The 27413-nt window shown below is 45.2% G+C and overlaps 1 protein-coding gene across 4 annotated transcripts in view; it reads left to right on the top strand.

Annotated features, from left to right (window-relative positions):
- The first annotated feature begins 18957 nt into the window (after positions 1-18957).
- The window catches only part of LOC112247278 (GTPase IMAP family member 8-like), a 35354-nt gene continuing 26898 nt past the window's right edge, over positions 18958-27413 (top strand). For all 4 annotated transcript variants that reach the window (XM_042319259.1, XM_042319258.1, XM_042319257.1 and 1 more), the window contains exons 1-3: positions 18958-19023; positions 19799-19884; positions 20247-20339. In XM_042319259.1, coding sequence (XP_042175193.1) covers positions 20309-20339 — 31 coding nt within the window. In that variant the 5' untranslated portion in view covers positions 18958-19023; positions 19799-19884; positions 20247-20308. The remainder of the gene's footprint in view (positions 19024-19798; positions 19885-20246; positions 20340-27413) is intronic.

Genomic DNA, 27413 nt, shown 5'->3' with positions numbered 1-27413 from the left:
CTATTTTGTTGCGTTACAACCTGTAATTTAAATGTATTTTTATGTGGATTTCATGTACACACAATATTACAAATTGGTGAAGTGAAATGAAAAAAATAACATGTTTCAAAAATTCAAAAAAATAAAAGTGGTACGTGCATACAGTATGTACTCACCCCTTTACATATGTACTCACCCCCTCTGCTATGAAGCCCCTAAATAAGATCTGGTGCAACCAATTACCTTCAGAAGTCACATAATTACTTAAATAAAGTCCACCTGTGTGCAATCTAAGTGTCACATGATCTGTCACATGATCTCTGTATATATATATATATATATATATATATATATATATATACACCTGTTCTGAAAGGCCCCAGAGTCTTCAAAACCACCAAGCAAGCAGCACTATGAAGAGCAAGGAGCTCTCCAAACAGGTCAGGGACAAAGTTGTGGAGAAGTACAGATCAGGGTTGGGTTATAAAAAAATATCCAAAACTTTGAACGTCCCACGGAGCACCATTAAATCCATTATGAAAAAAATGGAAAGAATACGGCACCACAACAAACCTGCCAAGAGAGGGCCGCCCACCAAAACTCACAGACCAGGCAAGGAGGGCATTAATCAGAGAGGCAACAAAGAGACCAAAGATAACCCTGAAGAAGATTCATAGCCCCACAGCGGAGATTGGAGCATCTGTCCATAGGACCACTTTAAGCCATACACTCCACAGAGCTGGGCTTTACAGAAGAGTGGCCAGAAAAAAGCCATTGCTTAAAGAAAAATATAAGTGTCACGACTCTGACCGAAGGACACTCCCCTTCCCGTTCGGGGTCGGCGGTTGTCGTCGCCGGCCTACTAGCTGCTACTGATTATTTCCTCCCTCTCCTTAAATGTTGATTGTGTGCACCTGTTTTGAGTTAGGTAGTAAGGCTTTATTAGTCAGCCGGCCCGCAGGGTTCCTTGTGCGGGATTAATTATTGTGATCGTCTGTTTGGTGTACTTGTGTGCACGTCTATGGGTTTTGTGTTTTCCCATTTTGTGGGTTTTCCCTGGACAGTTTAAGTCCCCCTGTTTGGGGCATTTGTTTGTTCAGTACGCCCTGTGTTTTTGTGAGGGTTGGCTTATGTTCAGCGTTTCTTAGTGCATTAAAATAGCACTCCCCTGAACTCTCTGCTTCCTGCGCCTGACTCCTCACCCACTACACTCAGACCGTTACAGAATCCCGCACCCACTGGAATGGAGTCAGCAGGAGCAACAGCCACTCCCCTCCCATCGATGGAAGAGAGGGTTCTACATCACACCACCATTTTTGTGAGGGTTGGCTTATGTTCAGCGTTTCTTAGTGCATTAAAATAGCACTCCCCTGAACTCTCTGCTTCCTGCGCCTGACTCCTCACCCACTACACTCCACTCAGACCGTTACAGAATCCCGCACCCACTGGAATGGAGTCAGCAGGAGCAACAGCCACTCCCCTCCCATCGATGGAAGAGATGGTTCTACATCACACAACCGTTCTCCATCGGATCGGAACGGCGATGGATCTGGTGATGGAGAGAATGGACCGATGGGAGAGAAGCGGTCTCCTCTCTCCACCTTCGGCCCCCCCTCCTCAGGACTCCCCATCTCCCGACTCCAGCACCCTCCGTCTTACGCTCCCGAGGGTCTATGATGGAGCGGCAGCAGGGTGCCAGGGTTTCTTACTCCAGCTAGAACTGTACCTGGCCACCGTCAGACCTACTCCCTCGGGAGTGGAGAGGGTGAATGTCCTCATCTCCTGCCTCACGGGTCGTGCTCTGGAGTGGGCAAATGCAGTTTGGAATGGCCCAGACTCAGCGAAGGAGCAGTACCCCGAGTTTTCTCGCCGTTTCCGCGCCGTGTTTGACCATCCTCCAGATGGCCGAGCGGCGGGAGAACGACTATTCCATCTCCGGCAGGAGAAAAGGAGCGCCCATGATTACGCGTTGGAGTTCCGTACCTTGGCAGCAGGATCCGGGTGGAACGACAGGGCCCTTATCGACCACTACAGGTGTAGTCTCCGGGAGGACGTCCACAGGGAGCTAGCGTGTCGGGACACCGCTCTTTCCTTGGATGAGCTAATTGACATGTCCATCCGACTGGACAATCTGCTGGCTGCCTGCGGGCGTTCGGAGAGGGTCCTGTGTGTTCCACCACCCAGCACCTCCACTCCTGTTCCGATGGAGTTACCCCTTTGCCGAGGGGTACCGGAGGAGGAGGCTCCCTCTGCATCAACTGTGGTCGGAGAGGACACACGGCCGATCTGTGCTGGGGGGGTCCGTCTGGGAGTCGAGATGGCAGGCGGAACATTTCTCGATCACCCCAGGTGAGTCAGCACCAAACTCACCCAGAACCCCCTGTTGGTCACATGTTTGTCTCGATTTTTTTTCTTAATTTTTTTCCCTCTTCCCAGCATAGGGCGCTAGTCGATTCAGGCGCAGCTGGGAACTTTATGGATCGCGGACTTGCTATTAAATTAGGTGTTCCGCTTGTGCCGATAGATTCTCCCTTTCCCGTGCACTCCCTAGATAGCCGGCCATTAGGGTCAGGGGTGGTCAGGGAGACCACAATCCCACTGGACATGGTAACGCAGGGGAATCATAGGGAGTGTATCAGTCTCTATATTATTGATTCGCCTGCGTTTCCAGTGGTGTTGGGGATTCCCTGGCTGGCCCGGCACAATCCTAAAATTTTGTGGAGACAGGGGGTTCTCCAGCGGTGGTCAGAGGAGTGTTCTGGAAGGTGTCTGGGAGTTTCCGTGGTGCCACCTCGGTGGAAAGTCCAGACCAGGGTCCCACAGTGTGCATTCCCCCCGAGTATGCCGATTTGGCAATCGCTTTTAGTAAAAAGAAGGCGACTAAATTACCACCACATCGACCGGGAAGGGATTGTGCGATAGATCTCCAGGTAAACGCTGCGCTTCCCAAGAGTCACGTGTACCCATTGTCCCAAGAGGAGACGTTGGCTATGGAGACATACATCACGGAGTCTCTGGGACAGGGGTACATTCGGTCCTCCATTTCACCCGTCTCCTCAAGTTTCTTTTTTGTGAAGAAAAAGGAGGGAGGTTTGCGTCCTTGTATTGATTATAGAGGTCTAAATGCCATCACAGTGGGGTTCAGCTACCCACTACCTCTCATTGCTACGGCAGTGGAATCCTTTCAGGGAGCGCAGTTCTTAACAAAATTGGATCTCAGGAGCACGTATAGCCTGGTGCGTATTCGGAAGGGAGACGAGTGGAAAACCGCATTTAGTACCACATCGGGCCACTATGAGTACTGCGTCATGCCGTATGGGTTAAAAAATGCTCCAGCCATTTTTCAATCCTTTGTAGACGATATTCTCAGGGACCTGCACGGGCAGGGAGTGGTTGTTTATATCGATGACATTCTGATCTACTCAGCCACTCACGCCGCGCATTTGTCTCTGGTACGCAAGGTGCTTGGTAGACTGCTGGAGCATGACCTATACGTCAAGGCTGAGAAGTGTGTGTTCTCCAAACGAGCCGTCTCCTTTCTGGGTTATCGCATTTCCACCTCGGGGGTGGAGATGGAGGGTGACCGCAGTAAGGGCGTGCGTAATTGGCCGACTCCAACCACGGTAAAAGAGGTGCAGCGGTTTTTGGGTTTTGCCAACTACTACCGGAGGTTTATCCGGGGTTTTGGCCAGGTAGCGGCTCCAATTACCTCACTGCTAAAGGGGGGCCCGGTGTGGTTGCAGTGGTCAGCAGAGGCGGACAGAGCTTTCAACAGGTTGAGGGCGCTGTTCACGGATGCACCCGTGTTGGCGCATCCGGACCCCTCTCTAGCATTCATAGTGGAGGTGGACGCGTCCGAGGCTGGGGTGGGTGCCGTGCTATCACAGCGCTCGGGTACGCCACCAAAACTCCGCCCCTGCGCTTTCTTCTCGAGTAAGCTCAGCCCAGCGGAGCGTAACTATGATGTGGGGGACCGGGAGTTGTTAGCGGTGGTCAGGGCTCTGAAGGTGTGGAGACACTGGCTTGAGGGGGCTAAGCACCCCTTTCTCATCTGGACCGACCACCAAAATCTGGAGTATATTCAGGCAGCTAGGAGACTGAACCCGCGGCAGGCAAGGTGGGCCATGTTTTTCACTCGATTCCGGTTCACTTTATCATATAGACCGGGCTGCCAGAACGTGAAGGCGGACGCACTGTCCCGCTTTTACGACACGGAGGATAGGTCCACCGAACCTACTCCCATCCTTCCGGCCTCAAAGCTGATGGCACCGGTGGTATGGGAGGTGGACTCGGACATCGAGCGGGCGTTACGGGCTGAACCAGCGCCTCCTCAGTGTCCGGCGGGGCGAAGGTACGTGCCGCTTGGTGTTCGGGACCAACTGATTTGGTGGGCTCACGTCCTACCCTCCTCGGGTCACCCTGGGGTGAGGAGGACAGTAGGGAGCCTTCGGGGGAGGTATTGGTGGCCTACCTTGGCTAGGGACGTTAAGGTTTATGTCTCCTCCTGTTCGGTATGCGCCCAGAGTAAGGCTCCTAGGCACCTTCCTAGAGGGAAATTACAACCCCTCCCCGTTCCACAACGGCCATGGTCACATCTATCCGTAGATTTCCTGACCGAACTTCCCCTGTCTCAGGGCAACACCACGGTTCTGGTGATTGTGGATCGGTTCTCTAAGTCCTGCCGTCTCCTCCCGTTGCCGGTATCCCAACAGCCCTACAGACTGCGGAGGCATTATTCACCCACGTCTTCCGGCACTACGGGGTGCCAGAGGACATTGTTTCTGATCGGGGTCCCCAGTTCACGTCCCGAGTATGGAGGGCGTTCATGGAGCGTCTGGGGGTCTCGGTCAGCCTGACCTCCGGTTATCACCCCGAAAGTAATGGGCAGGTGGAGAGAGTAAACCAGGAGGTGGGTAGGTTTCTGCGGTCGTACTGCCAGGACCGGCCAGGGGTGTGGGCGAGATACATCCCCTGGGCGGAAATGGCCCAGAACTCATTACGCCACTCCTCTACTAATGTGTCCCCCTTTCAGTGTGTGTTGGGGTACCAGCCGGTCCTGGAACCATGGCATCCGAGCCAGACCGAGGCTCCTGCGGTGGAGGAATGGGTGCAGCGCTCCAAAGAAACCTGGAGGGCCATCCAGGAATCCCTTCAACAGACTAGTGGACGGCAGAAAAGGAGTGCTGACCGCCACCGCAGTGAGGCCCCCGTGTTTGTACCAGGGGACAGGGTCTGGCTCTCGGCCCGAAACCTGCCCCTCCGCGTGCCCTGCCGGAAGCTTGGGCCGCAGTGTGTAGGGCCGTTCAAAGTCCTGAGGAGAATAAACAAGGTGTGTTATCGATTACAACTCCCTTCCTATTATCGTATTAACCCCTCGTTTCATGTGTCTCTCCTCAGGCCGGTGGTAGCTGGTCCCCTACAGGACGGTGAGGTGCTGGAGGTCCCTCCTCCCCCTCTGGACATCGAGGGGTCCCCGGCGTATACGATACGGGCCATTCTGGACTCGAGACGCCGGGTGAGGGGCCTGCAGTACCTCGTGGACTGGGAGGGGTACGGTCTAGAGGAGAGGTGCTGGGTACCCACCAGGGACATTTTGGATCCATCAATGTTGAGGGATTTCCATCGCCTCCATCCGGATCGCCCTGCACCTCGTCCTCCGGGTCGACCTCGAGGCCGGTGTCGGCGCGCTGCGGGAGCCACGTGTCAAGGGGGGGGGGTACTGTCACGACTCCGACCGAAGGACACCCCCTTCCTGTTCGGGTGGCGCTCGGCGGTCGTCGTCGCCGGCCTACTAGCTGCTACTGATTATTTCCTCCCCCTCCTTATGTGTTGATTGTGTGCACCTGTTTTGAGTTAGGTAGTAAGGCTTTATTAGTCAGCCGGCCCGCAGGGTTCCTTGTGCGGGATTAATTATTGTGATCGTCTGTTTGGTGTACTTGTGTGCACGTCTATGGGTTTTGTGTTTTCCCATTTTGTGGGTTTTCCCTGGACAGTTTAAGTCCCCCTGTTTGGGGCATTTGTTTGTTCAGTACGCCCTGTGTTTTTGTGAGGGTTGGCTTATGTTCAGCGTTTCTCAGTGCATTAAAATAGCACTTCCCTGAACTCTCTGCTTCCTGCGCCTGACTCCTCACCCACTACACTCAGACCGTTACAATAAGCAAACACATTTGGTGTTTGCCAAAGGGCATGTGGGAGACTCCCTAAACATATGGAAGAAGGTACTCTGGTCAGATGAGACTAAAATTGAGCTTTTTGGCCATCAAGGAAAACTCTATGTCTGGCGCAAACCCAACACCTCTTATCAACCCGAGAACACCATCCCCACAGTGAAGCGTGGTGTTGGCAGCATCATGCTGTGCGGATGTTTTTCATTGGGAAACTGGTCAGAATTGAAGGAATTATAGATGGAGCTAAATACAGGGAAAATCTTGAGGGAAACCTACTTCAGTCTTCCAGAGATTTGAGACTGGGACGGAGGTTCACCTTCCATCAGGACAATGACCCTAAGCATACTGCTAAAGCAACACTTGAGTGGTTTAAAGGGAAACATTTATAGCCTAGTCAAAGCCCAGACTTCAATCCAATTGAGAATCTGTGGTATGACTTCAAGATTGCTGTACACCAGAGTAACCCTTCCAACTTGAAGGAGCTGGAGCAGTTTTGCCTTGAAGAATGGTCAAAAATCCCAGAGGCTAGATGTGCTTATAGAGATGTGCTTATAGAAGCTTATAGAGACATAGCCCAGCAATGGACCAAGCAGCGTGGTAACGGCCAGCAGCAGCAGCGGCAAAGAACGCAGGACTCATGGACTTGGGAGGAGATTCTGGATGGCGAAGGACCCTGGGCACAGCCAGGGGAATATCGCCGCCCCAAAGCAGAGCTGGAGGCAGCGAAAGCAGAGGCGCCGGTATGAGGAGGCAGCACGGCAGCATGGCTGGAAGCCCGAGAGGCAGCCCCAAAAATGTATTGGGGGGAGGCACACAGGGAGTGTGGTGAAGCCAGGTAGGAGACCTGCGCCAACTTCCTGTGCTTACCGGAGAGAGCGAGGAACCGGGCAGGCACCGTGTTATGCGGTGGAGCGCACTGTGTCCCCGGTGCATGTGCATAGCCCGGTCCGGTACATTCCAGCTCCTCGTATCGGCCGGGCTAGAGTGGGCATCGAGACAGGTGCCATAAAGCCGGCTCTACGCATCTGGTCTCCAGTGTGTCTCCTCAGGACGGCATACATGGCACCAGCCTTACGCATGGTGTCCCCGGTTCGCCAGCACAGCCCAGTGCGGGCTATTCCACCTCGCCGCATTGGCCTGGCTATGGGGAGCATTCAACCACGTAAGGTTGGGCAGGCTTGGTGCTCAAGATCTCCAGTGCGCCTTCAAGGTCCGGTCTATCCGGTGCCACCTCCACGCACCAGCCCTCCGGTGGCATCCCCCCGCACCAGGCTGTCTCTCCGTTTCATCCCTACAGGTGCTCCCGCCTGCCCAGCGCGGCCAGAGCCTTCCTCCTGCCCAGCGCCGCCTGAGCCTTCCTCCTGCCCAGCGCCGCCAGAGTCTCCCGTCTGTCCTGAGCCGCCAGAGTCTCCCGTCTGTCCTGAGCCGCCAGAGTCTCCCGTCTGTCCTGAGCCGCCAGAGCCGCCAGCCAGCCAGGAGCCGCCAGCCAGACAGGAGCCGCCAGAGCCGTCAGCCAATCCGGAGCTGCCCCTCGGTCCGGAGCTGCCCCTCGGTCCAGAGGCGCTCCTCGGTCCAGAGGCGCTCCTCGGTCCAGTGGGGCCTTTAATTAGGGTCTTAGACCCAAGGTCGGAGGCGAGGGTCACCACTCTACAGAGGCCCTTGAAGAGGGAAATGACTATGGTAGAGTGGGGTCCACGTCCCGCGCCAGAGCCACCACCACGGCTAGATGCCCACCCAGACCCCCCCCTATAGGTTTAGGTTTTGTGGCCGGAGTCCGCACCTTAGGGGGGGTACTGTCACACTCTGACCATTATTTGCGTTGTTAATTCTATGTTTTGTTAGGTCAGGGTGTGATATGAGTGGGCATTCTATGTTTGTCATGAATCCCGCTTCCTGAGTCTGTGTTTGCCTGTGTTTCTGTCCTGGAGTGTGTTTCCGGTGTCCTGGAACGCACCCTGTCTGGTTGCCGGGCGAATCAGCTTGTTGGGAGATCGATGTTCACCCGCACCTGTATCCCATCAGTAATCTGCACACCTGTCCTGATCATCACCTCTCCCCTTCAAAAGCTCTGACCTGACATCCATTCCCTGCCGGATCGTTAGCCATGAACAGTATGTTGTGCCATAGTATCAGCCTCAAGTTGGATAGAATTTGTTTTGTTGTTTTTTACGTATTGCTTGCCTTAAACTTACCTCCGTTTGTTCTGTCTTCAGTTACTCACCCGGATCATTTACCCCATTCCCGCCTGGTCGTCGGAGGATTCCGCTACCCCATTGGATCCACCTATTTACTCCCATCAACTCACCACCGCTGCCCGCTACGCCACCTGGATATATCTACCCATTCACATTCACTTGTAAATAAATACTCACCTTCTTCCTACTCTCCTTGTCCTGGTCTGCTTCTGGGTTCGATTTTGAAAGAATGTGACAATGTTGCATGTCTAGTTAGTCTGTTTCTATGTGTTTTGGCCTGACATGGTTCTCAATCAGTGGCAGGTATTTGTCGTTGTCTCTGATTGGGAACCGTATTTAGGTAGCCTGTTTTGTGGTTCGTAGGTTATTGTCTGTGATGTTGCATGTTAGCACAGAGTTTCTATAGCGGTCACGTTCGTCTGGTTAGTTTGTTTTGTTTGTTCAGTGTACTTCGTGTTCTTTTTGTCTTTAATTAAAGTATGCATAAAGTGATGCTTCTCAGGCACAAAGTTAGTTTTGTTTTTATGCCTCTTAGAAGTAATGTGTAAAGATGTTCATCACAGAGTACAATCAACATGGATACATTCAGAGGGGAGCCAAGAGTAAAGCTTAAAACAGTAATTATTGTATATGAGCTTTGATTAACAACTATTAATCAACATGAAAGTACTGTGTGTGCGTTTTACATCTTACAATATTTTTCCTTTTATATTTCCTCCATATTATATAAAGATGAAAAAAGGTGACATTGAGATATAAGGTTGAGATTCAGATAATACTGGCACAATCTGGCAATATCAACACTGGGCTCTGTACTTTAAAAACTGTAAATGCAGTGGGCAAATCAGGGTCACACGGAGTGATTCTTGGTGTTAAACTAGCGTTGATTGAAGCACCGGTGCGTCAATCTAAATGACATAACAAAAAATTCCCCATCAAAATCTGTCAGTTTAAACTAGAGATATCTTGTATTGGATGCGTCTCAATCCACTGCATCCACCAGTGTCGCACTTCTGCATCTGTGGTGAAAGGTGGCAGAGCTAGAGCGGTGTTTGTCAGACCATGAGACATCTGTGGTGAAAGGTGGCAGAGCTAGAGTGGTGTTTGTCAGACCATGAGACATCCCGAAAATCTGTCTTCTCACGAAAACGTCTGTAGTGTCACGGGACTCATCTGAAGGTAACCGTAGCGGTTTTAAAAAAGTAATGGAAGTTTAAAGGTAGTTTTGTGCTTACCCAAAAAAAGGTGTTACATATGTGTAAAATATATATATATATATATACTGTATATATTTCCAGTTTTTTATATACAGTATGTCACTCCCTTTGGTTCCTTCCTCAGGCATCATTGTTTCTGTTCCAGTGTCATGTGTGTGCGTTTGTGTTTCTTGTTTTGTATTTAGTTGTGTTTATTTATTAAAACACTCACTCCCTGAACTTGCTTTCAGACTCTCAGCGCACTCGTTACAATATCGCCTAGATTCAGGACAGACACTTTAAAACCTTTCTCATGATTTCTTTTTTCACTGTCCTTTTTGCCATTATGAATGTGTTATTCAATGTGTTCCTATGGGTTTTAGTAGTAAAGGCCAAAATCTTTAAAAAAATGTAATATACATTTTTAAATATTATTGTAGAGTTTTATTTGTAGTACTTTTAGCCTACAATATTTAGAGTCACAGTCAATGTCTATTTCAATTGGAATAATGTATAATTCCTTATGAGCTTTGTACATCTGTCATACCCTATCATAACCCATCTATCATGTTGATCTCATGGGTTGTAAGTCTGTGTATCCGAAGGTCTGTCTACTAGAGTGGTTACATTTTCTGACAATGTTGTTCCAAGCGAAGTGGTCGCGCTGCCGTAGGCCTGAAACACACTCATGATTGTGGCTTTAATATTTGTGGAAATGGGCTTCCTCAAATAAAATAATTTATATTTTGTCTCGCTCTGTGTTTTCATCATTTTCCAGCCTGGAAAATTTGAAAGTGGCTGAATGTCACTGGTGAAATCCTCCGAACGAGGGAAACAGCATCCCTCTGTCTCAGTATGTGTAAACCATGTATCTGATGCTGTCTGGACCAAAAGAGTATAACATGTTGCAGCCGTAGCATTTGATTGATTGATGCCAGCAAGCATTTGGCCTCCCTTGATAAAACAATTATAAAATAATTTGCCAATCAGCTTTGAGCTGAGCTCAACTGTGGGTTGTCCTGGTGCAGCAAAACGCCCCCAAGGGAGGCCAGTTTGGATTTGGCTTCAGACCAATCAACTATCTAACTTAGCTGGTTCTGTGATTCATTTTTGCCCATGCAAGGAAATTAGGATAGCAAGCATTTTAGCTAGGTAGCTTATGACAACAAAAAATAAAAGTGTACTGTATGACAGAGCCATAGACCATTTAGCCAGCATGAAAGAGAGGAGGATGGCATCAGCGTTCAACTAGTCTACAAGTAGGGTGAGTCAACAAAAATGTTTATACTTGCACGCACACACACACACACACACAAACAGACAGAAATCAGTACCATGGACAGCCACATGTTTTTGTTGATTTCACGTTGAATTCATGCTAGTTGACAACTCAACCAAATGTAAATGAAAACTAGACGTTGAACTGACGTCTGTGCCCAGTGGCTTCCTCCTGTAGTTCTCGCCAGTATTAGCTTATCCATCAGTTCCTGTAAATGCACGGTTACAACAGAGAAGTAAAAGGATGATGCAGAAGAGAACCAATACAAAGTCAACAAAAACCTGGGTGGAAAGTCCAAACCAAGGGGAACCAGTGAAATTATGGAGACAGAAGAAGAAATGAAAGGCAGCACAATGACATATAAGCTCTTTACACATAACTGTGAGTATATTTTTACTAACCTCAGGCAAGCATATTGCACTGATTGGAGGAATATTCTACTGATGTTGTAATGTTTTGCCTAGAGAGACACTCCTTATGGGTATTTTCTCTGTATATATTTTCCTTTAGGCAGATGACACTGCTTTTAGCAACAGCAGGAGGTCTAGGCCAAGTGTATGGTCCCACAGTTATTACTACTGGTGTCTCTGCTCTCTTTGGCCCTGTATGAATCCAAGAAGATATATCAGTGATGAAAAGTGCCCTTTCATAACAAAAAGTTAGTTTAGTCATTTTCCTGCATAGCAAATATATAGTTTATTATTACTTTATAAATTAAAACATATTATTAAATAAACACTCATCTTTCATTGTTCTAGACTCTAGATACAAAAATGACTTTTTATATGTATATAATATAATTTTCTTTAAAAGTAAAAGCACACTCTGGACCAGGTGTGGTCCTCAGTGGTTGGGCACTTCTGGTATTATTTGGTTTTACTCTGGGTCCCTGGTACTTTGATATGCTAAAAGTTAGATATTCCACATGACTGATTCTCCAAGTTAGAATCAGTCCCTGATTAAGGGAGGATGGAAAACCAGCAGCACCCACAAGGACTGGACTTATCCACGTTAGATATGTTACTTATCAACTGAACTAAAACAGGTAACCAGTTTAGTTCTTTACTTCACTTTGCTACCAAGGCACAGAGGAGGGTTGTCTCATGGATGCTTCTCACCCCTAGTCATCCATAGTCCTTAAATGGACATTTAGCTGAACACTTAAAAAAAAGACTGATAATAAGCAATGAAATAAACTCAGGTTGTTTTACTCTGTTTCTACAGAGAGTGACACATTTAACATCCTTTCAAATTGCAAATAAATAATGTTTTCGTGCCATTATGGGAGGGTGGAGGTGGGCAAAAATAACACATAGCGTATCATATTCTCACTGTGTGCACTGTGCAGAGTCATTGTTTTGGCTACAACTATGATCAGTGAACAGCCTACTAGTTCGGTAACGTCAGTCAGGTGTGTGTTTTTCTGAGAAGAGCTCTTTTTGATCAGATATTATTTGCGCAGAAAATAGAAAACATATTATGTCATTTGCTTTGCTTGTCTATCATCTTAAACTCTGTGTGTAACTGTGAGATGAGAAAAGTATTCAAATGTTTTAACAATTGAATTGATCTATTTTAAGAAAGAATCTTGTAAAGGCACTTGTATTTAGCCTTTGATTTTATTTCATTGTATTTGTGTTCTGATTGGCTGAAAGCCATGGTATATCAGAACATATACCACAGGTATGACAAAACATTTAGTTTTACTGCTATAATTACATTGGTAACAAGTTTATAATAGCAATAAGGCTCCTCTGGGGTTTGCACTGTAATTCATATCATAGGCCTAATAGTACAGTAGAGCTCTGTTTACTTGCACACAATATAGCTGGATCTTCTCATCCTGCCCCTAGGGGTCCACCGTCCTGCAGTGCCCCAACCCACTACATCCCACTCAGCTTTAGGATCTTAGTGAAACATTAGTTATTGGTTTCAGGTTTGTTAGGCCAAGGCCAGAGTGACAACCAATTGTACGGCAGACCTCCAGGGCCAGGACTGAGCAACCTAGCAGTAGGGATTGCCTAAATAGGTACAGTGGCTTGCGAAAGTATTCACCCCCTTGGCATTTTTCCTATTTTGTTGCCTTACAACGTGGAATTAAAATGGATTTTTGGGGTTTTGTATCATTTGATTTACATAATATGCCGACCACATTGAAGATGCAAAATTTATTTTACTGTGAAACAAACAAGAAATAAGACAAAACAACAGAACTTGAGCGTGCATAACTATTCACCCCCCCAAAGTCAAAACTTTGTAGAGCCACCCTTCGCAGCAATTACAGCTGCAAGTCTCTTGGGGTTTGTCTCTATAAGCCTGGCACATCTAGCCACTGGGATTTTTGCCCATTCTTCAAGGCAAAACTGCTCCAGCTCCTTCAGGTTGAAAGGGTTACGCTGGTGTACAGCAATCTTTAAGTCATACCACAGATTCTCAATTGGATTGAGGTCTGGGCTTTGACTAGGCCATTCCAAGATGTTTACATGTTTCCCCTTAAACCACTCAAGTGTTGCTTTAGCAGTATGCATAGGGTCATTGTCCTACTGGAAGGTGAACCTCCGTCCCAGTCTCAAATCTCTGGAAGACTGAAACATCCATCATTCCTTCAATTCTGACCAGTTTCCCAGTCCCAGCCGATGAAAAACATCCCATTCCATATGTTTCATGGAGTCTCCCACATGCCTTTTGGCGAATACCTAATGTGTTTGCTTATTTTCTTCTTTGAACAATGGCTTTTTTTCTGGCCACTTCCGTAAAGCCCAGCTCTGGAGTGTATGGCTTAAAGTGGTCCTCTGGACAGGTACTCCAATCTCCGCTGTGGAGCTTTGCAGCTCCTTCAGGGTTATCTCTGGTCTCTTTCTTGCCTCTCTGATTAATGCCGTCCTTGCCTGGTCTGTGAGTTTTGGTGGGCGGCCCTCTCTTGGCAGGTTATAATGGATTTAATAGTGCTCCGTGGGACGTTCAAAGTTTTGGATATTTTTTTATAACCCAACCCTGATCTGTACTTCTCCACAACTTTGTCCCTGACCTGTTTGGAGCGCTCCTTTGTCTTCATGGTGCCGCTTACTTGGTGGTGCCCCTTGCTTGGTGGTGTTGCAGACTCTGGGGCCTTTCAGAACAGGTGTGTGTATATATATATATATATATATATATATACAAAGACCATGTGACAGATCATGTGACACTTAGAATGCACACAGGTGGACTTTATTTAACTAATTGTGTGACTTCTGAAGGTAATTGGTTGCACCAGATCTTATTTAGGGGCTTCATAGCAGAGGGGATGAATACATATGGAAAGGGATGAATACATACTGTATGCACGTACCACTTTTACGGTTTTGATTTTTTAGAATTTTTTGAAATATGTTATTTTTTTCATTGCACTTCACCAATTTGTAATATTGTGTGTATGTCCATTACATGAAATCCACATAAAAATCCATTTAAATTACAGGTTGTAACGCAACAAAATAGGAAAAACGCCAAGGGGGATGAATACTTTTGAATGGCACTAGTACATTTTATGGATGGTCTTAAACTGCAGTAATTTATGTCTGAGATTATATGAACATGACTGGGCATTCAAACATACAGTGCCTTGCGAAAGTATTCGGCCCCCTTGAACTTTGCGACCTTTTGCCACATTTCAGGCTTCAAACATAAAGATATAAAACTGTATTTTTTTGTGAAGAATCAACAACAAGTGGGACACAATCATGAAGTGGAACGACATTTATTGGATATTTCAAACTTTTTTAACAAATCAAAAACTGAAAAATTGGGCGTGCAAAATTATTCAGCCCCCTTAAGTTAATACTTTGTAGCGCCACCTTTTGCTGCGATTACAGCTGTAAGTTGCTTGGGGTATGTCTCTATCAGTTTTGCACATCGAGAGACTGACATTTTTTCCCATTCCTCCTTGCAAAACAGCTCGTGCTCAGTGAGGTTGGATGGAGAGCATTTGTGAACAGCAGTTTTCAGTTCTTTCCACAGATTCTCGATTGGATTCAGGTCTGGACTTTGACTTGTCCATTCTAACACCTGGATATGTTTATTTTTGAACCATTCCATTGTAGATTTTGCTTTATGTTTTGGATCATTGTCTTGTTGGAAGACAAATCTCCATCCCAGTCTCAGGTCTTTTGCAGACTCCATCAGGTTTTCTTCCAGAATGGTCCTGTATTTGGCTCCATCCATCTTCCCATCAATTTTAACCATCTTCCCTGACCCTGCTGAAGAAAAGCAGGCCCAAACCATGATACTGCCACCACCATGTTTGACAGTGGGGATGGTGTGTTCAGGGTAATGAGCTGTGTTGCTTTTACGCCAAACATAACGTTTTGCTTTGTTGCCAAAAAGTTCAATTTTGGTTTCATCTGACCAGAGCACCTTCTTCCACATGTTTGGTGTGTCTCCCAGGTGGCTTGTGGCAAACTTTAAACGACACTTTTTATGGATATCTTTAAGAAATGGCTTTCTTCTTGCCACTCTTCCATAAAGGCCAGATTTGTGCAATATACGACTGATTGTTGTCCTATGGACAGAGTCTCCCACCTCAGCTGTAGATCTCTGCAGTTCATCCAGAGTGATCATGGGCCTCTTGGCTGCATCTCTGATCAGTCTTCTCCTTGTATGAGCTGAAAGTTTAGAGGGACGGCCAGGTCTTGGTAGATTTGCAGTGGTCTGATACTCCTTCCATTTCAATATTATCGCTTGCACAGTGCTCCTTGGGATGTTTAAAGCTTGGGAAATCTTTTGTATCCAAATCCTGCTTTAAACTTCTTCACAACAGTATCTCAGACCTGCCTGGTGTGTTCTTTGTTCTTCATGATGCTCTCTGCGCTTTTAATGGACCTCTGAGACTATCACAGTGCTGGTGCATTTATACGACTTGATTACACACAGGTGGATTGTATTTATCATCATTAGTCATTTAGGTCAACATTGGATCATTCAGAGATCCTCAATGAACTTCTGGAGAGAGTTTGCTGCACTGAAAGTAAAGGGGCTGAATAATTTTGCACGCCCAATTTTTCAGTTTTTGATTTGTTAAAAAAGTTTGAAATATCCAATAAATGTCGTTCCACTTCATGATTGTGTCCCACTTGTTGTTGATTCTTCACAAAAAAATACAGTTTTATATCTTTATGTTTGAAGCCTGAAATGTGGCAAAAGGTCGCAAAGTTCAAGGGGGCCGAATACTTTCGCAAGGCACTGTATCTGTATCCATTCATCATCATCAGTAGTGTCTCCCAGGTCTTCCTCACATTTGATTTTTTTTATGTTTTGTGTCATCGTGAAAAGTGTATCAACCTTACAGTTTGGAAATCAACTTTAGAGGTTTGTCAGACTATTTGAAGCTTCTGGCTTGTCCAGTATTGGCTGCACAGATAGAATAAAGTGAATAAAAGTTAACTTCAGTGCCGCCACAGACTGCTCTTCCCTGGTTGCCTGACCCTGCTGAGACCCCTGTCACCATCTGATCCTGCTCAGATGAAGGCATGATGAAGAATTACCTTGGTGTACATTTATACATTATATTTTCCAAGAATAGAATCAAGTGTTAAATTATTGAAATGACCATTATTCCCAGACTGTAGCCTACCCATCAACTCAAGATGGAATTTTGTATCTATTAACTGATTGTTATAATATACTGCAAAATAAACCTGAGCTCCATTGACTGGTCTTCCCTGGCTGTCTGACCCTGCAGGGACACCTGTCACCATCTGATCCTGCTAAGACATGTTGAGTATAGTGTTGTGTACTAACTGTGCATCATGACATTGAAGCCTGTAGAGTGGTTCATACAGTTTCAGTGTAAAAAGTTAGGAATTAGTTAGGGACACTATCAGATCAATAACGTTGCATTGATGTACTGACTGTGATTGGGGCAAAAAAAATGATATCTAGCATCAGCCAACTTTTGGCTAGCTCTAATGGTACATCAACTGGAGAAAACAAGTCAAGTTAATTTACTGCTGTTGAAACGGAACGAATAAAAGGCTACAAAACATTTCCATACACACAACAGCTGTTAGACACTGCTACCTGACAGATAGCTGGAGGCTAGAGCTGAAATGGCTGTGGTAGCTACTAGCTAGCTAGCTAGTTCATTCACTTCAGACAGAACTTCAGTAGAGAGGGGATGAAACACTAGCTAAAGTTACATGTCAGTTACACTACTAGCTCAGCACCGGGAATAAATACTTTTTTCTGTTAAATTAAACTGCAGTTACCTTGCCAGCTATATCAGTCAGTTAAGAGTACACCATTTTTGCTCTACTTGCTTTTACAACTCAGAGAAAAAGCACAACACACAGACAACAGCTGCCTTTGTTCTCACGCTCTGTGGTGTCTGCTTGGTCCTAAATCCAGCCGTCTGAAACCACCAAACTGCCTGGTCCTAAATCCAGCCGCCTGAAACCACCAAACTGCCTGGTCCTAAATCCAGCCGTCTGAAACCACCAAACTGCCTGGTCCTAAATCCAGCCGTCAGAAACCACCAAACTGCCTGATCCTAAATCTAGCCGTCTGAAACCACCAAACTGCCTGGTCCTAAATCCAGCCGTCTGAAACCACCAAACTGCCTGGTCCTAAATCCAGCCGTCTGAAACCACCAAACTGCCTGGTCCTAAATCCAGCCGTCTGAAACCACCAAACTGCCTGGTCCTAAATCCAGCCGTCTGAAACCACCAAACTGCCTGGTCCTAAATCCAGCCGTCTGAAACCACCAAACTGCCTGGTCCTAAATCCAGCCGTCTGAAACCACCAAACTGCCTGGTCCTAAATCCAGCCGTCTGAAACCACCAAACTGCCTGGTCCTAAATCCAGCCGTCTGAAACCACCAAACTGCCTGGTCCTAAATCCAGCCGTCTGAAACCACCAAACTGCCTGGTCCTAAATCCAGCCGTCTGAAACCACCAAACTGCCTGGTCCTAAATCCAGCCGTCTGAAACCACCAAACTGCCTGATCCTAAATCCAGCCGTCTGAAACCACCAAACTGCCTGGTCCTAAATCCAGCTGTCTGAAACCACCAAACTGCCTGGTCCTAAAACCAGCCGTCTGAAACCACCAAACTGCCTGGTCCTAAATCCAGCCGTCTGAAACCACCAAACTGCCTGGTTCTAAATCCAGCCGTCCTAAACCACCAAACTGCCTGGTCCTAAATCCAGCCGTCTGAAACCACCAAACTGCCTGGTCCTAAATCCAGCCGTCTGAAACCACCAAACTGCCTGGTCCTAAATCCAGCCGTCTGAAACCACCAAACTGCCTGGTCCTAAATCCAGCCGTCTGAAACCACCAAACTGCCTGGTCCTAAATCCAGCCGTCTGAAACCACCAAACTGCCTGGTCCTAAATCCAGCCGTCTGAAACCACCAAACTGCCTGGTCCTAAATCCAGCCGTCTGAAACCACCAAACTGCCTGGTCCTAAATCCAGCCGTCTGAAACCACCAAACTGCCTGGTCCTAAATCCAGCCGTCTGAAACCACCAAACTGCCTGGTCCGAAAGCACACCGATGCCGCTTTTTGTATCCCAATGGAATGATTCAACTGGGGGGGACAAACATTTCAAGAATGGGGGGTCATTTCCCCCCCCCGTCCCTAGGGAAAGTTGCTCCCCTGCTTTTCCCATTACTTAATTATCACAAGATTTGTTCCAAGTATGTTAAAGCACTGCTGAATTTTCTGGTAAAGCAGCCTAACTGTATTCTTTCTATGAAAGATCCACATGAACAAAGTGATTGTTGTATTATGTCTTTGTTGTCTGCCTTCTTTAGTATGTTTCTGAGATGTACAGAGTCCATTAGCACTGTGTCATGTTGTAGATAAACAATCTGGTTTAAAAATAATTGTTTATTGAAAACAAGTATTTAAATAAATTCAGATGATTGTTGATGGATGTGTATGCATCAACTCTCCTCCCTGTAGTGAACATGTCATGATGTGAAACCAAAGGCAGAGAGAGCATGTACAGTATTTCCTGAGTTTAAAAAAATGAATGGAAGTTTGGAGCCAGTTTTGCGCCTACCTAAAATAATTTCTACAACAACAACACTGATTGTAATGAAAGCAGTCTGAAGTCAGGTCTTCCTGTAGGGGATTGTGTCATAGAGTTGGATGGGAGGGGCCACAGAGGTAAATGCTGTTCCACATCTATTTTACTTTCACTTAGTCGTTTTGTAGAATGTCTGTAGAGACGGTATGTCATGTATTCTTTATCTTTTAGAGTTTTTATTTAGTATTTGTTGGGAACCAGTAGGACAATTATTTTTTTATCATAAACAATCAAATATATTTTAAACAATTAATTGTAGGCATTAGTCCGCTAGTCCAGTATGTGACAACTATATTATGTTCACTCTACGTAGAGAGCTATCTCTCCCACAGTTATTATTTTCAGGCTATGAAAATGTTTCTCAACTTTAAATTACTCATTATTTTGTTAAGTGTTTGATTAATAATGATGAGAGGGAAAATTAAGACAAGACAACTTATGTTTATCAAAGTAAGACTATGATAAGAACTGACTGATGTAAATATATCACTAGCCACTTTAAACAATGCTACCTTATATAATGTTACTTACCCTACATTATTCATCTCATATGCATACGTATATACTGTACTCTATATCATCGACTGCATCCTTATGTAATACATGTATCACTAGCCACTGTAACTATGCCACTTTGTTTACATACTCATCTCATATGTATATACTGTACTCGATACCATCTACTGTATCTTGCCTATGCTGCTCTGTACCATCACTCATTCATATATCCTTATGTACATATTCTTTATCCCCTTACACTGTGTATAAGACAGTAGTTTTGGAATTGTTAGTTAGATTACTTGTTGGTTATTACTGCATTGTCGGAACTAGAAGCACAAGCATTTCGCTACACTCGCATTAACATCTGCTAACCATGTGTATGTGACAAATAACATTTGATTTGATTTGATTTGACTAGGGTACTGTGCAACAACAGGAAGTTGGACTCCAGATCATACCTGCTTCTCATTTGCTCATCTACAGAAACTACTTGACCCTCTGTGTGTAAGTTCAGCTATGTATTTTCTTTTTGTTGGTTGTTTTGCTCAATAGTTTCTGTGAATTAACAGAAGAACCTTATTAGGCCCCTTGAGTCTTAAGTTCCAGTCTGTAAGACAGCCAGGTGGCGCCATTTACCCTTCAGATAGACTCTCCATACAGCACCCAGCCTTATATCATATGCAGGCTATGCCTTCTTTTCTGTCACGTGCTGACAGGCGGCAGGTCAAATCTATAGGCTCTCTTTCTGTTTGATAAACCACTGTGTCCTCATGAGGATGTACTGGACACCTACTGTATCTTATCAGAAGGGTGTTTTTGACATGAGAAAGTAAAAATAAATAATTTTCCTATCCGATCTACTTCAGCTGCAGGAGTAAATGACAGTTCCAGGCTGGAGGGAGGCAGAAGGAGAGAAAGAGATGCAAAAATGGCTGCCAGTGGATTACACACACCGTCAGGTAATATCTACAAATTAAACATAAATATTTTTATTTATTTTGTACTCATCAATTGATGAATGGGAAATTCAGATTAGGAGCTAGGGATCACTGGGTGTAGAGACACATGGATGCCGACTATGCCCAATCTTACTGCAGATGATTCCAGAGGACATACAGTAGCTCTTGACTATAATCGTCAAAGGAGAGTAGATGATGAATGGAAAGTGTCTGAGATAGTTAGTCTCCTACAGAGGGAGGTTCAGAGTAGGGAGAGAGTAGGGCTGTTACAGTGACCTTATTACCGCCACACCGGCGGTCACGAATCATGATGGCAGTCAAATTCCATCTGACCGTTTAGTCACGGTAATTAGGTTTCTCTGATGCTGCTCATTAGTAGCCTACCAAACTTGCTAACTGCCTGGTACTCATCAGTCTATTGTCCCTCTAATCACTCTGACAACAATGGAAATCTAATCGAAAATCTAATCAAAAACTTAATGAGAGCCCATTTCTATAGACTACGTAATTGTGTGAGAAAACAAAGTTTGATGACCTCTAATAAAAATAGGAGGACCTCATCAGCTTTCTATAGGCTAGGCCTACTATATTTATTTCTCAACTTTTTAAAATATTAAGCACATTGCTTTGCTTTACAACATTAGTATAGCCTCCCTGCCTGGCATGAAAATCAACCACGGGAAAAGCGTCCCTCATTCCCTATTTAAGTGCATAGATGACATGTATTTTTCCCCATACCCCTTTTCGGAAACAGGTGCATGAAAATGGTCCATTCTATATCAAAACTAATTTCACAAATATATTACTTAGTATACTCTACCAGTCAAAAGTTTTAGAACACCTACTCATTCAAGGTTTTTTCTTTATTTTTTACTATTTTCTACATTATAGAATAGTAGTGAAGACATCAAAACTATTAAATAACACACATGGCATCAAATGTTGAACAAATCAAAACATATTTTATATGTGAGATTCTTCAAATAGCCACATTGATGACAGCTTTGCACACTCTTGGCATTCAGCTTCACTTGGAATCCTTTTCCAACCGTCTTGAAAAAGTTCCCACATATGCTGAGCACTGGTTGGCTGTTTTTCCTTCACTCTACGGTCCGACTCATCCCAAACCATCTCAATTTGGATGAGTCGGGGGATGAGTAGGTGTTCTAAAACTTTTGACTGGTAGTGTATATAAAGACAACATTAAATTAAGAATAGTCTGATGAGTGACGATATTAGCCTAGGGATGTTTTATCACTTGTGAAGGATGTTTTATCACTTGTGAATGATGTCCAGCTTGTGCAGTAAGGCAAGAAACGCCTTTTTTTGCAACTTATACAAATCATGCAAAGAGAAACTGAAGAAGATGGGAAGATGCTTTGTGTGTTTAGTACAGAAACTCATGGCAAAATATAAGTCAAAGAAGGGCCATGTGTAAAATGTGGAAGCAGACAACAGTTTGCTGTGTGACCCGGTAACAAGAGTGAGGTGCAACCTCTCACTGTTTCTGAAGATGATGAGGTTTCCTCACTTATTCCCCATTCAGTGATGATGAAACCAGATGGACAGAACACATTGTTGATATAAACTGCAAAGGCATGGGGGAGGGCCCATCGGGTAGGAAGATAGCTCTTGCTTCCTAGATGGGGGCAGTCAGAGAAAATTCCCTGATGAAAAAAAGACCAGCATACATTTCTAGCTGGTGCATGCTGATCTATGCTGGTCAGTGCAGGTCTGATGCTGGTCAAACCTTTCTGATGCCATTCCATTCACTCCGTCATGGCTATTATTTTGAGCAGTCCTCCCCTCAGCTATGGTCAGGGGCCTGATTGGTGTAACATTTTTGCCCCAGCCCCAGCTAACACACCTGACTTCAATAATCAACTAATCATGATCATCAGTTGGGGAATACAATTAGTTTAATCTGTTGTGTTTCCTAGGGATGGGGGAAAGGTGTGACACAACTCCGTCCCCCGAGAACTGGGCTGCATTCCATACACTTAAAAGACACACCCTCTCCCCTCGGCCTTCAAATTAAGTGGACACATCTGATGACGTACCATGACATCTAACGTGTTTACACTTGCAGGGCAAAATTAATTTGGAAATTCATCACTCATTCGAGCTGCGATGATTGTGATTTCATCCACCGGTAACTTGTGGGTGCTTTATATGTGCTACAGTCAATTATGAGTGCATGTCTACTTATATTAACTACAGTACATGTAACATTTCCACACGCATATTATCTAGTAAGAAAACAATAACTTAACACTCAAAAGAGTTACGTGCATTATCACGTAGCGCAGCGTGTACTTTGTTCTTGGGGATTTCAAACATGTTCTCAAATGCAATTGAAATGGCAGCAGCGGTATGAGAACCAGCATATTCTTGAGCATGCAATATGGCTTTCCTTAGTACAAAATCCTGGTCGACCCACTGTGCTGTCAGACTCAGCATGCTCATGGGGCTAACATCGCTGGTCCAAATGTCAGTCGTGAAGCTTAAAGCAGTGATGCTTCTATGAATTTGTAAGATCTAGGAAACAGTGTCACCACCAATAAATCCATTATAATTGAGAATTTCAATAAGCATTTTTCTACGGCTGGTCATGCTTTCCACCTGGCTACCCCTACCCCGGTCAACAGGCCTGCGCTCCACCCACAGCAACTCGCCCAAACCTCCCCCACTTCTCCTTCACCCAAATCCAGATAGCTGATGTTCTGAAAGAGCTGCAAAATCTGGACCCCGATAATCAGTCGGGCTAGACAATCTGGACCCTCTCTTTCTAAAATTATCTGCCGAAATTGTTGCAACCCCTATTACTAGCCTGTTCAACATCTCTTTCGTATAGTCTGAGATTCCCATAGATTGAAAAGCTGCCATGGTCATCCCGCTCTTCAAAGGGGGAGACACTCTAGACCCAAACTGCTACAGACCTAAATCTATCCTACACTAACTTTCAAAGGTCTTCGAAAGCCAAGTTAACAAACAGATTACCGACCATTTCCAATCCCATCGTACCTTCTCTGCTATGCAATCTGGTTTCAGAGCTGGTCATGGGTGCACCTCAGCCATGCTCAAGGTCCTAAACGATATCATAACAGCCATCGATAAGAGACATTACTGTGCAGCCGTATTCATCGACCTGGCCAAGGCTTTCGACTCTGTCAATCACAACATTCTTATTGGCAGACTCAACAGCCTTGGTTTCTCAAATGATTGCCTCGCCTGGTTCACCAACTACTTCTCTGATAGAGTTCAGTGTGTCAAATCGGAGGGCCTGTTGTCCGGACCCCTGGCAGTCTCTATGGGGGTGCCACAGGGTTCAATTCTCGGGCCGATTCTCTTCTCTGCATACATCAATTATGTCGCTCTTGCTACTGGTGATTCTTTGATCCACCTCTACGCAGACGACACCATTCTATATATCTCTGGCCCTTCTTTGGACACTGTGTTAACTAACCTCCAGATGAGCTTTAATGCCATACAACTCTCCTTCCGTGGCCTCCAACTGCTCTTAAATGCAAGTAAAATGAAATGCATGCCCTTCAACCGATCGCTGCCCGCACCTGCCCGCCCGTAAAGCATCATTACTCTGGACGGTTCTGACAACTACAAATACCTAGATGTCTGGTTAGACTGTAAACTCTCCTTCCAGACTCACATTAAACATCTCCAATCCAAAATTAAATCTAGAATTGGCTTCCTATTTCGCAACAAAGCCTCCTTCACTCATGCTGCCAAACATACCCTCGTAAAACTGACCATCCTACCAATCCTCGACTTCGGCGATGTAATTTACAAAATAGCCTCCAACACTCTACTCAGCAAATTGAATGCAGTCTATCACAGTGCCATCCATTTTGTCACCAAAGCCCCATATACGACCCACCACTGCGACCTGTATGCTCTCGTTGGCTGGCCCTCGCTTCATACTCGCCGCCAAACCCACTGGCTCCAGGTTTACAAGTCTCTGCATTATCTCAGCTCACTGGTCACCATAGCAGCACCCACCCACAGCATGCGCTCCATCAGGTATATCTCACTGGTCACCCCCAAAGCCAATTCTTCCTTTGGCCGCCTCTCCTGCCAGTTCTCTGCTGCCAATGACTGGAACGAACTGCAAAAATCACTCAAGTATCTCATCTTGCACATTCATCTTCTGCACATTCTACCATTCCAGTGTTTAATTGCTATATTGTAATTACTTCGCCACCATGGCCTATTTATTGCCTTATCTCTCTTATCCTACCTCATTTGCACATGCTGTATATAGATTTTTCTACTGTATTATTGATTTTATGTTTGTTAATTCCATGTGTAACTCTGTGTTGTTGTATGTGTCGAACTGCTTTGCTTTTTCTTGGCCAGGTCGCAGTTGCAAATGAGAACTTGTTCTCACCTAGCCTACCTGGTTAAATACATTTTTTTTTTAAAGATGACACAATAGTGGTAGGCCTGATTACCGACAACGATGAGACAGCCAATAGGGAGGAGATCAGAGACCCGACTGTGTGGTGCAAGGACAGTTACCTCTCCCTCAACGTGATCAAGTCTAAGGAGATGATTGTGGACTACAGGAAAAGGAGGACCGAGCATGCCCCCATTCTCATTGATGGGGCTGTAGTGGAGCAGGTTGTGAGCTTCAAGTTCCTTGGCGTCCACATCAACAACAAACTAACATGGTCCAAGCACACCAAGACAGTCGTAGAGAGGGCACAACAAAACCTATTCCCCCTCAGGAGACTGAAAAGATTTGGCATGGGTCCTCAGATCCTCAAAAGGATTTATACAGCTGCACCATTGAGACCATCGTGACAGGTTGCATCACTGACTGGTACGACAACAGCCCGGCCTCCAACCGCAAGGCACTACAGAGGGTAGTGCGACAGCCCAGTACAACACAGGGGCCAAGCTTCCTGCCATCCAGGACCTCTATACCAGGCGGTGTCAGAGGAAGGCCCAAAAAATGGTCAAAGATTCCAGCCACCCTAGTCATAGACTGTTCTCTCTGCTATCCCATTGCAAGCGGTGTACCGGAGCACAAAGTCTAGGTCAAAGAGGCTTCTAAACAGATTCTAACCCCAAGCCATAAGACTCCTGAACATCTAATCAAGTGACTACCCAGACTATTTGCATTGCCCCCTCCCCCTCTTCTACGATGCTGCTACTCTCTGTTATTATCTATGCATAGTCACTTTAATAACTCTACCTACATGTACATATTACCTCAATTACCTCGACACCGGTGCCCCCGCACATTGACTATGTACTGGTACCCCCCTGTATATAGCCCCATTATTGTTATTTACTGCAGCTCTTTAATTATTTGTTATTCTTATCTCATACTTTTGTTTAGGTCTTTTCTTGCACTGTTCGTTAAGGGCTTGTAAGTAAGCATTTCACTTTAAGGCGCATGTGACAAATACCATGTCATTTGAATTGAAAATAATGGAATTAAGAAATATATCAACATTAGATCGAGCAACGTTGGAGTGTCATTGACTAAAATACAGTAGAATATAATACAGTATATACATATGAGATGATTAAAGAAGTATGTAAACATTATTAAAGTGACTAGTGTTCCATTATTAAAGTGGACAATGATTCCAAGTCTATGTACAGTTGAAGTCAGAAGTTTACATACACCTTAGCCATATACATTTAAACTCAGTTTTTCACAATTCCTGACATTTAATCCTGGTATAAATTCCCTATTTTAGGTCAGTTAGGATCACCACTTTAACGAATGTGAAATGTCAGAATAGTAGTAGAGAGAATTATTTATTTCAGCTTGTATTTCTTTCAACACATTCCCAGTGGGTCAGAAGTGTACATACAGTATTTGGTAGCATTGCCTTTAAATTGTTTAACTTGGGTCAAACATTTTGGGTAGCCTTCCACAAGCTTCCCACAATAAGTTGGGTGAATTTTGGCCCCGTCACGACTGTCGTATGAATAATTAGACCAAGGCTGTTGTGCGTGAGTAGAGTTCCACATTTTTATAATAGTGAAACTTCCAAAAACAACAAAGATAACGATCGTGAAACACGTACCGCACATAGGCACTCACACAAAACAATGTCCCACATCGCAGGTGGGAGTAAGGACACACTAAGTATGATCCCCAATTAGAGGTAACGATTATCAGCTGCCTCTAATTGGGAACCATACACACTCACCAACATAGAAATATAGTACCTAGAAACGCCCCTAGTCACGCCCTGACCTAAAACACCATAGAGAACCCAGGGCTTGACAGGCCCATTCCTCCTGACCGAGCTGGTGTAAATGAGTCAGGTTTGTAGGCCTCCATGCTCGCACACGCTTTTTCAGTTCTGCCCAAACATTTTCTATAGGATTGACGTCAGGGCTTTGTGATGGCCACTCCAATACCTCGACCAAGCTTTAACTTCCTAACTGATGTGTTCTTTGGCTTTGATTTTCCCATGATGTCAAGCAAAGAGGCACTGAGTTTGAAGGTTTGCCTTGAAATACATCCACAGGTCCACCTCCAATTGATTCAAATTATGTAAATTAGCCTGTCAGAAGCTTCTAAAGCCATGACATCTTTTTCTGGAATTTTCCAAGCTATTTAAAGGCACAGTCAACTTAGTGTATGTACACTTCTGACCACTGGAATTGTGATACAGTGAATTATAAGTGAAATAATCTGTCTGTAAACAACTATTGGTACAATTACTTGTGTCATGCACAAAGTAGATATCCTAACCGACTTGCCAAAATTATAGTTTGTTAACAAGAAATTTGTGGAGTGGTTGAAAAACTAGTTTTAATGACTCTAACCTAAGTGTATGTAAACCTCCGACTTCGACTGTATATAGGGCAGCAGCCTCTAAGGTGCAGGGTTGAGTAATCGGGTGGAAGCCGGCTAGTGATGGCTATTTAACAGTCTGATTGCCTTAAGATAGAAGCTGTTTGTCAGTCTCTCATCCCAGCTTTGATGCACCCGTACTGACCTCACCTTCTGGATGATAGCGGTGTGAACAGGCCATGGCTCGAGGGGTTAATGTCCTTGATGATCTTTTTGGCCTTTCTGTGACATTG

The sequence above is a fragment of the Oncorhynchus tshawytscha genome, unplaced genomic scaffold (assembly GCF_018296145.1).
Source record: "Oncorhynchus tshawytscha isolate Ot180627B unplaced genomic scaffold, Otsh_v2.0 Un_contig_1824_pilon_pilon, whole genome shotgun sequence".
NCBI classification, from domain to species: domain Eukaryota; kingdom Metazoa; phylum Chordata; class Actinopteri; order Salmoniformes; family Salmonidae; genus Oncorhynchus; species Oncorhynchus tshawytscha.
Note: the sequence above shows the minus strand (reverse complement) of the source record. Positions and strands in the feature narration are given on the sequence as shown.